We start from the raw sequence: 10,727 nt of genomic DNA, 5'->3' as shown, positions 1-10,727 counted from the left end.
TAACTGCTACTCTTAAAAGTGTATTAACATGAAATATCGTTGAAAACAATGCTTAATTAGCGTCGAATTAAACATTGTTTTTTATATGCAAGAAATAATACTTTTCACATGAAATACACAAACAACTAATCTTCACTTATAAAAGTTAACAACTTAAAAGTTTATTAGCATGAAATATTGTCGAAAGAATGCATACTCAAGAGTTTATGAACAAACAATTGCTAACGTTAGCATCTTCACCGTGTGTTTATATTTTATCAACATGGAATATCAGTAAAAACAATGCTTTCAAGTGAATTTTATGAAGACACACTAGTTTTAAAGCGAGAATACTCACATTTGTGTACTGAATTCCTCGCCATTGTTCCCTCTCCGTCAGCACTCGGTTGCAAAGTGTGCCTCCGACATCACTACCTCTAGTAGGGAGACCTGGCACTACCTTGAAAACTATCCCTACGCCGAAAGTAGAATTGGGAATACACTACACCTCGCAGGCACGCACAGACGTAGTGTTAGGGCCTAGTGGTAGTGCTCAAACTGAAAATTGGAATCGAGCCTTAGTGATGTAGATGGCGCTAAACTGAAGATACGTCACTGACGACATGATGTCTTAGGAGCAGATACCAGCGTCAATATATCTAGAAAATTATTCCTTCACTTATAACTGAGATTATTGAAGATTTCAGCATTGACATGAGGAGTCTGAATGAGATCCCTCTCCTTTAATGTTGAACAGATCTTGTTGCTTAATCAGGGTGTAGGTTGAAACGAGGTCATTCTGCAGCTGAAAGATTTTTCTTCTCTTTAAATTCCAATGAAGGTTCATTTAAGTGTCTCTCGTCCTCCCACGGCCTCCCATATGAGCTGTTCCATAAAATGACAGATTAACAGGTTTTCTCTGTCTGTTGCCAACCTTTAAACAAAACACTGACCTATGCATGATTTTCACACAGATCTGAACCGCCTGGATTTCAAATTAGGCATCTTTTTTTTAAACCCTTGTTTCATCTCTGGGTCAAGGCCACCTGGTGGACCCAAAAACAAACGTGTTTGTGGTATCCCTTGTGTGGTCTCTGTGTCAAGACAAAATACCTCCCTTTTCTTCTTAAAGAAGAACTTTCATCAACTAGCACTTGCTCTCATCAAAGTAAAAATGATGTAAATTTATATTTAATTACATGAGACACAACTGCATGCCACACTGAATTAAATTTTATAATGCAATGCAAAACAACAAAACATAATGTATTATACAAGTTGATGTCGATGTTTTTTACTGTAAAATATCCAGTTGTTATGTAGTGAAACTGTCTGGAGTCAAAATATCTGTCTCCAAACTCAAATCACTTTCTTGTTTTTCAAGAGTAAGGCCTGCAGTTATAATATAAATCATTTCTGAACCAAATAACCCCAATACTCTGTAGAGAGAAGAAGATTAGGGTATGGGTTTATATATTTTTTAAAGTCGTTTATGTTTTAATTATGGTATAACTGTAATTTAAGTTGGATCTTTTTGCTCATCTCCCCCACCACTCCAGGGAGATAACGTTTCCCCCACAAAAATGTCTCCCTTGCATGCTGATAGGACAAGACGATTCCAGGAAACATAGACTAGAACATGTGATTCAACTCAAGCATTGAGGTCAGGAGAAATGGAGGTTCACATTTTAGGTATCAGTACTGTTTATTGCTACAACTTGAAGCAATCCATGTTTTAATAGCATTATGGTCAAACACTCATCTTTAATCTTAACGATGTTTCCCAACCATTTTTGCACCTCAGCTGTTAATGTAGGCATTATTTTCACTCTCCTGCCTTTAGGGTGCAGCAGATAAAAGCTGCAAAAACAAAAAAGCACAACTTGCAAAAAAAAAGTTTAGAACATGTAAAATCCATCAAATGATTGTGCTAAATCAGCAGAGGTTCTATTGGAGTCCATTTTAAACTAATCTTGACTTGTGTACAGGCTTATTTTTTAGTAAAATTGACTGAAACAAGCACATTGAGCATCACACTAATGTTACATCAGACTAATCATGTTTTTTTGTTTTTTTTCTAAAGAAGACATTTTCAAGACTTCTGCATGTGACTGAGTCAAGCTCAGGCGCTCAGTTGTCGGAGGTTGGACATGACGCTGGGGAGGACACTCGGGTTTTTAACATGAATGTAGTAGACGCCAGCTCCTCCCAACATGGCGGTCAGACTCAGCTTGATCAGGCGACCGGTCAGGGTTGGCTTTTCTTCTTCCACCTGTTAGACAAGAAACATTTTTTTTCACATTATCACTTCAACATCCAGAATAACATAAGATACATATAAAATATAAAAGCAATTGGGAGCGGCTTTAGGATTTAATTTAATTTTTGTCTATTTTAAAATGATTTATTTTGTCTAAGAGGGTGGTTTTAAAGTGTCTTCTATAATCTGTCTTTCGATAAGCCAATGTCCTCCTGTCCTGATTTAATATGAGGTGCATGATTGAAAAAGTTGTGAGACCTTTCTTGTCTTCAGTGCCTGGTACATGCGATCAAACTGGGTGAAAATTGCTCTTCTGGCACCGTCCCATTTCCTAGGTCCTGTCAAGCGGTACTGGTACGCTGTAACGGGTCCCCACAGAACCTTCTTGAACAGCTGGTAGTCGGTGAAGAAGAGCCATGTGAGACTAGGGCGTACCCCAATATCTCCTGCAAGATCATCCATGTAGGAAACAAAGTCCACATGCAGAGGGGTCCGCCTTGACAACACATAGCTGTGGATGAAACATCATCAGTGTTAGTATATTTTTCAGTATTTTTATTTGAACAATTAACAATGATTACAAGTACATGTAGGAATAAATCACCTTTTCTCCATGTCTTTGGTGTCGTGCTCAACAGTCTTGATCATGGTGCTGCTTGATGGCAACTTAATCAGACCTAAATAAGATACAAAAATAGGCAGCTCTCTCAGTGAACAAAAGAATGTCTATACACTCCCAACTAAAAAACAAACTTTTGAGACATTAAAAGCATGTACAGTCTTGATCCAAAAAAAATCTTAAATTGCCTAACAAGTGGTGTAACTTGACTGACAAGTGAGCTGTTCAAGCAGATACCGTTTAATCAGCCAACCTTATTTTTGCAGAAGAACCTCCGCCATCTTGACTGAAATTGAGTCTGGCTGAACTAGAATAATTTTTTTAAGATGGCTGCGACTATTGACCACGAAACAGTTATTTTTCTCACCTTTGAAGACCCTTGAGACCCAGCGTGCTTGCATCTCTGCCTGAATCATGATGGCTCCAAAGCCATGGATGAATCCAACCACTGCCAGAGTGGGATGCTCCATGTTTGGTGGTATCACATGCTTGTACAAACCAACTCGTTGACCGGTCATGTATAGGGAGTTTTTGGGTAGGTAGGGGAAGTCGTAGTTGTAGCCAGTCGCAAAGACTAAAATGTCCACCTGTGACCAGACACACTTGTTTTGACATCAGTTTTCAACTGACCATTCTACTAACCTTTTCCACAGTGCTGCCATCGTCAAACACAACAGTAGAGCCACAGATCTCTTTTATGTTGGTTTTAACAACAACGGCCCCGGAAAGAATCTTCAGTGGCAGGTCGTCATTGACCACGGGAACCTGAGTAAAGAACCTGTAAGTATACAAATGGTTCTTAGGAAAAAATGTTTTCTATTTAACAAGAAAATGGGCAATGAGCAGACAAGTTACTGAACAGACAAGAAGTTTTAATGTGTTTTCGGTTCATCAAACCCAATGCCAGTTGAAACACTCACCTGTGCTTTGGTTTGAGAGCATACATGGTGTGGTCGTACATGGCATTTACTGTCTTTTCCCCAAACCAGTGGAAGAATGCCATTGGAAAGAGCTGGAACAAAATGTGTACGAATCGGGTGTTGTACTTCATGTCTACTGGCAGGCCATTATCAGAGACTTGACGGATGACCCAGGCACCACGCCGGGTGCTCAGATAGACCTAAAGATAAAGTAACAATCGATGCATTGTTAGTGTGAATAACATACAACCTTATGTACAAGCAACTGTAGATCAACCTGTTCTGCAACTCTGCTGGTTTCCACTGCAATGTCACTGCCTGAGTTTCCAATACCAATGACCACCACTCGTTTCCCATACATGTCTTCTGGTCCTTTGTAGTCCCAGCTGTGGAGGTATTTACCTTCAAATGTCTCGATTCCTGTAAGACGAAAGGTACTTGTGACCATAATCATGTAACACCTGTCTTTTTTATTACCAACACGTGGACAACCACTTGGTATTTCTAAACTTTTCAGTTGTTCAAAAGCTGGTATGACGCTGGTATGGCTTTGGTTCCATGTCTTCTATCTTTGTCAATAACCTCTTGTTAGATTTAAAAGTCTATTGGGGTGATAATTGTGTAACCCCCCAAACTACAAGTTGTAATTGCAGCTGACAGGAAAACAGTAAAATTGTTAATGAGAAGTCATGAAAACAATGTATAGCTGTACCTGGGAAGTCCTTGAGTGGCAGGTTTGGGTAGGTGTAGTGACCAGAGCAGCAGATGACGGCATCAAAAACATGCTTTTCCTTTTGTCCATCTCGGTTCTCAGTCACAACCTCCCACTGACCAGTACGAGTGAAATCTGGCCTCTGTGTGACTCTCGTCACTAATGTCTGAAAAATTAACTATTAGTGTTGAGTACAACACTATCGGTTAATTTTAATGCTGATATTTCACAAGTAACTTCTACCTGGAAATGAATGTGTTCCAGCAGTTGAAAGTGTTCTGCGTACATCTTGAAGTAATTTAAGATTTTGGAGTGGTGCATGTAGTTTGGATAATCGGCAGGGATTGGAAAGTCACTGTAGCTTATCATCTCCTTGGAAACGTTAATGGTGAGGGAGCGGTAGATGCTGGCTCTGTTGGGCTCCGACACCTCCTGTAAAGGAACATAGTTTAACAACCATTAATGTTCAGGTATTCACATGTATTTCTTTACCTATCACCAGAACAGGTTAACAAGGCACTGAGGAAAATCAACCCCCAGAAAGCAGCAGGACCAGATAACATCCTGGGCCGCGCCCTCACAGCATGTGTGAACGAGCTGGATGATGTTCTCACCACCATCTACAACCTTTCCCTCAACCAGAGTAATGTTCTGACCTGCTTCAAGACCACATCCATCGTCCGCCTTCCCAAGCAAAACCCACCCACCTGCATGAATGACTACAGACCAGTAGCACTCACTCCCATCATAGTGAAGTGTTTTGAGCGAGTAGTGCCCTCATTCAGAGCAGAATCTTTACCAGACTTAGAGAGGCACAAACTCCAGCAATGTTTTATAGTCACATTTTTTTGCATTTATTCAATGTATATCACTTCACTTGCCTTGAACTTCCATAGCCCACCCAGATCATCACTGCTTTCGAAGCAGGTTGGCACCATGCCCTCCTCCAGACAAGCCTTCATGCTGGACAGACCAGAAGGTCCTGCCCCGATCACTGCAACCCTATGAACCATGTTGGAGAAGCTCCTGGAAAACAAATTTACTTTTAGTGTTCAAAACCTACATCAGGTAGAGCTAAAAATAAGATAAATGGACCAAAATGAGCATGGTGGTAGTTTGCAATAATCAAATTTTGAAAGATTTGAATGAAATGAGTTAAATTCATGGCACTATTAAACATTATCTATTTGATCATCAGTTAGCTATGACAACCAAGCAAATTGCTGACAATGATTTTTGATAGAAAGTTCTGACAGTAGAACGCCCCGAGATAACGAGAGAGCCTTAAATGAACTTTCATTGCAATTTAAGGGGGAAAACATCCTTTAACTGCAGACTGATCTTGTCTCAACAGCATCTGTACACTATTAAAGCAGGATAATCTGCTACATCTGTTTATGATTGATCCAGTCGGTTTATCTGTAACTTTTCACGTTGCAGGGAAAATTGAAAGAATAATAAGACAACATTATTTCTTGAAGAGCTGGATATGGCCGCAGTGACCTCAAGTTGGAGTTTTTACATTTGAAAATGTATTAACATATTCAATATTACAGTACAACATTGAAATGTGAGTCTGAAAGCTTTAACGTAGTAAGGCCCCCCAAAATGTGGACCACTACATTAAATATCCTTTTTATTTTTTTGAGGGGCTACTCAAATGTATTTCAACATCTGACCCCCTTTTCATTAGGTAATCTGCAGGTCAGCCATTGTTTGTTTTGTAATACCATTTACACTTTAATGTCAACCTCTTGCTTTAAAGAAAAGTAAATTGCGTGGTTAACAGAAATGAATAAGTAAGCCAGGGCATCTATACAGGTCTGCACCTGACAAAAAAACGAATCAAAATTGACTGCCAAGATAAAGCATGTCCTCAGACGACACCAAGCTGAATGAACATGTCAGCAAATGTAAATCTTCATATCCTGTGCATTTTCTCAGTAGTGAAAAGTGTTTTTATCCAATCATACACATCGTACAATTTGAAGAACAGTCAAACTATTTCAGCTGTTCAATCATAAACTGCAATTAGACTAGTTTTAAGTGTTATCAAAGTATACATACTGTTATCAAACATATTTCAAAGGACCTGTCAGAAAGAAAAAAAACTTACCCTTTCGGGTCAATTGACTTTAGAACCAGATAATATTTATCCTCGTCAAAACACAACCGTCTTCGACCAGTTCTCTACTGGAAGTGAAGAACCAAGGAGACCCGCCCATCTTTATGAAACCTTGTATGTCAAGCCTCTTGTTCCGTCAACACTTTGTGTTTAGAGACTTTGAGTAAGATAGTGTTTTTACCAAAGTGTCTCTACATGATCTGTACTATCAGAGCACAGCTCTGTGTGTTTATTTTTAAAGGCTAAACAACCAGATAGAAGTTATGATCTCCAACCATTATGAAGCCAGAGACTCTTTATTCCCAAACAACCCTCGTCAGACTCTAATGTGACCGATACAGATCACTAGGAGTCATCCTTTGGTAAAGCGAGCGATCTGAGTGCTCGTAGGATTCTACTTCCTATTCGTCAGGTGGTCCCACAGTGGGACCTGCAAAAGGGTCTTCAGGGCCTAGCTGGAGGTCCCTTCAAGCCTTTGGACCAAATAGCTTTAGAGCTACTTTCACTGAAGACTGCCCTCCTACTATTTTGTCAATAGTATCAACAAAAAGGGTCGGTGACCTTTGTGCCCTTTCTTAGGACCCTGCCTGCCTCTCATTGGGTGAAGCAGTCTGTAAGATTAAAATGATTTGTGAAGAAGAGTCCTGTGAGTCTAGGACATACCCCAATATCTCCTGCAAGATCATCCATGTAGGAAACAAAGTCCACATGCAGAGGGGTCCGCTTTGACAAAACATAGCTGTGGAAGAAACATCATCAGTGATTGTTAACGTTTATTTTGCTGCTGTCAGGTCTTTGTTCTTTGTTCTCTTCTCCAAGCTTGTCTGAGTTGAGTTTGCCCTCATTCAATGTCACCTGAGATCTGTGGTTTAATATTCCAGGGATCTTGAATGGAAATAAAACCGTTCTATTGTTCTGGCTTCATGAATTCCCACCCAATTCATAATGTAGCTTTACAAATAGATCTTTTTTTTTAAACCTCCTACATTAACTGCATCATGTTCTGACGAAATTGAACAGAGCCCAACATTATAAACTCAGCCCAGGTCTGGTGCTGCACAGCAAACACCATTGAACTTAGTTTTCACCTTAAAACACAAGCATTTATTTTTTCACTTGTATTTAGTTGTTTTTTTGTTCCTTCATGCCCGTTTTTCCTCCCATTCCCTAGACCTACTTATAGCGCACGACTGGACCACAGCAGGAATCAAGACATGAATAGTGTGTCTCAGACTGTGGACTTCCTTCTTTACTTACTTCTGCACTTGCACTATCTTGTATCAATGCTGTTGCTGAATCAGGGTGTTGGTTGAGACGAGTTCTCACTTGCACTTAATATTTAGAGTGCACAAGTGAGTTCCACTGAGCAGTGTGCGAAAATGTAGTGTGCAATATACCCTCAATTGGTGCACTCAAACGAACAGAAGATTGAGTGAGAATCAATGAACACTTTCCAACCTTAGTGGGCACCATTTTAGTGACGTAGATGGCGCTAAACTAAAGATCGGTCACTGACAACATGTTGTCCTAGAAGCAGATACCAGCGTCAATGACAGATTAACAGGTGTTCTTGGTCTGTTGCCAACCTTTAAACAAAACACTGACCTATGCATGGTTTTCAAACCGATCTGGACCTGCCTGGATTTCAAATTTGTTTTTTTGTTTTTTTAACCCACGTTTCATCTCTGGGTCAAGGTCACCCGGTGGCCCCGAAAACAAACGTGTTTGTGGTATCACTTGTGTGGTCTCTGTGTTAAGATAAATGACCTCCCTTTTCTTCTTAAAGAAGAACTTTCATCAACTAGTACTTGCTCTCATCAAAGTAAAAATGATGTAAGTTTATATTTAATTACATGAGACAGAACTGCACGCCACACTGCCTTAAATTTTAAAATGCAATGCAAAACAACAAAACATAATGTGTTATACAAGTTGATGACGATGTTTTTAACTGGAAACTATCCAGTTGTTATGCAGTGAAACTGTCTGGAGCCAAAATATGTCTCCAAACTTAAATCACTTTCTTGTTTTCCAATAGTAAGGCCTGCAGGTATAATATAATTAATTTGTGAACCAAATAACCCCAATAATATGTAGAGAGAAGAAGATTAGGGTATGGGTTATATTTTTTTTTTAAAGTCGTTTATTTAACATTTTTTAATTATGGTATAACTGTAATTTAAGTTGGATCTTTTTGGTCATTTCCCCCACCACTCCAGGGAGATAACATTTTCCCCACAAAAATGTCTCCCTTGCATGCTGATAGGACAAGACTAGCACATGTGTTTCAACTCAAGCATTCAGGTCAGGGGAAATGGATCATTGAAGAAGGCTCTATAGACCGTCAAAAAAAAATGAAGGTTCACATTTTAGGTATCAGTACTGTTTATTGCTACAACTTGAAGCAATCCGTGTTTTAATAGCATTATGGTCAAACACTCCTAATTTAATCTTAAGGATGTTTCCCAACCCTTTTTGCACCTCAGCTGTTAATGTAGGCATTATTTTCACTCACCTGCCTTCAGGGTGCAGCAGATAAAAGCTGCAAAAACAAAAAAGCACAACTTGCAAAAATAATGTTTACTACATGTAAAATCCATCAAAATATTGTGATAAATCAACAGAAGTCCTATTGGAATCCATTTTAAACTAATCTTGACTTATTTTTTAGTAAAATTGACTGAAACAAGCATCTTGAGCATCACACTAATGTTACATCAGAGTAATCATGTTTTTTTGGTTTTTATCTGGACAAGATGTTGGTGAGGACACTCGGGTTCCTGACATGAATGAGGTAGAGGACAGCTCCTCCCAACTGGCGATCAGACTCTTTCTTCTTCTACCTGTCAGACAATTACATCCATGATAAACAAACGTCCTCCTGTCCTGCCTTAATATGAAGTGCATGGTTAAAAAACCTTTGAGACCTTTCTTGTCTTCAGTGCCTGGTACATGCGATCAAACTGGGGGAGAATTGCTCTTCGGGCACCGTCCCATTTCCTAGGTCCTGTCAAGCGGTACTGGTACGCTGTAAGGGGTCCCCACAGATCCTTCTTGAACAGCTGGTAGTCGGTGAAGAAGAGTCTTGTGAGACTAGGGCGTATCCCAATATCTCCTGAAAGATCATCCATGTAGGAAACAAAGTCCACATGCAGAGGGGTCCGCTGTGACTAAACATAGCTGTGGAAGAAACATCATCAGTGATTGTTAACGTTTATTTTGCTGCTGTCAGGTCTTTGTTCTTTGTTCTCTTCTCCAAGCTTGTCTGAGTTGAGTGTGCCCTCATTCAATGTCACCTGAGATCTGTGGTTTAATATTCCAGGGATCTTGAATGGAAATAAAACCGTTCTATTGTTCTGGCTTCATGAATTCCCACCCAAATCAGGTCTCCTTTCACTCACTCGTAGGTACGTAACACAATTCATAATGTAGCTTTGCAAATAGATCCTTTTTTTTAAACCTCCTACATTAACCGCATCATGTGGTGACGAAATTGAACAGAGGCCAACATTATAAACTCAGCCCAGGTCTGGTGCTGCACAAAACACAAGCATTTATTTTTTCACTTTTATTTATTTATTTTTTTTGTTCCTTCATGCCCGTTTTTCCTCCCATTCCCTAGACCTACTTATAGCGCATGACTGGACCACAGCAGGAATCAAGACATGAATAGTGTGTCTCAGACTGTGGACTTTCTTCTTTACTTACTTCTGCACTTGCACTATCTTGTATCAATGCTGTTGCTGAATCAGGGTGTTGGTTGAGACGAGTTCTCACTTGCACTTAATATTTAGAGTGCACAAGTGAGTTCCACTGAGCAGTGTGCGAAAATGTAGTGTGCAATATACCCTCAATTGGTGCACTCAAACGAACAGAAGATTGAGTGAGAATCAATGAACACTTTCCACCCTTAGTGGGCACCATTTTAGTGACGTAGATGGCGCTAAACTAAAGATACGTCACTGACAACATGATGTCCTAGAAGCAGATACCAGCGTCAATGACAGATTAACAGGTGTTCTTGGTCTGTTGCCAACCTTTAAACAAAACACTGACCTATGCATGGTTTTCAAACAGATCTGGACCTGCCTGGATTTCAAATTATTTTTTTG

General features: G+C 39.7%; 1 protein-coding gene across 2 annotated transcripts; it reads right to left on the bottom strand.

The window, feature by feature from the left end:
* Positions 1-1,690: 1,690 nt before the first annotated feature.
* Positions 1,691-6,652, bottom strand: LOC148086974 (flavin-containing monooxygenase 5-like). 2 transcript variants are annotated; one of them, XM_087785159.1, is made up of 11 exons: positions 6,607-6,652; positions 5,372-5,516; positions 4,734-4,922; positions 4,491-4,656; positions 4,056-4,198; positions 3,779-3,978; positions 3,501-3,636; positions 3,226-3,445; positions 2,844-2,916; positions 2,498-2,750; positions 1,691-2,251 (listed from the first exon to the last, which is right to left on the bottom strand). In XM_087785159.1, the coding sequence occupies exons 2-11, from the start codon at positions 5,501-5,503 to the stop codon at positions 2,102-2,104; spliced, it is 1,662 nt and encodes a 553-aa protein (XP_087641285.1). In that variant the 5' UTR covers positions 5,504-5,516; positions 6,607-6,652; the 3' UTR covers positions 1,691-2,101. The 2 variants fall into 2 exon arrangements, with proteins under 2 accessions (XP_087641285.1, XP_087641286.1); XM_087785160.1 differs by having other exon boundaries at positions 5,372-5,513; positions 6,607-6,622.
* Between the last annotated feature and the right edge of the window lie 4,075 nt (positions 6,653-10,727).

Source organism: Callionymus lyra, chromosome 2 (genome assembly GCF_982586985.1).
Source record: "Callionymus lyra chromosome 2, fCalLyr1.hap1.1, whole genome shotgun sequence".
In the NCBI taxonomy this organism is placed as follows: Eukaryota; Metazoa; Chordata; class Actinopteri; order Syngnathiformes; family Callionymidae; genus Callionymus; species Callionymus lyra.
This window is presented reverse-complemented; position numbering and strand designations above follow the sequence as displayed.

Bases quoted from the DNA above. Each gene is read 5' to 3' on its own strand.
- LOC148086974 (XM_087785159.1), bottom strand. From the start codon at position 5,503: ATGGTTCATAGGGTTGCAGTGATCGGGGCAGGACCTTCTGGTCTGTCC. The intron at 3,637-3,778 runs GTGAGTGTTTCA...GTATACTTACAG, and splicing joins GCTCTCAAACCAAAGCACAG to GTTCTTTACTCAGGTTCCCG. The intron at 2,751-2,843 runs GTGATTTATTCC...TTTCATCCACAG, and splicing joins ACCAAAGACATGGAGAAAAG to CTATGTGTTGTCAAGGCGGA.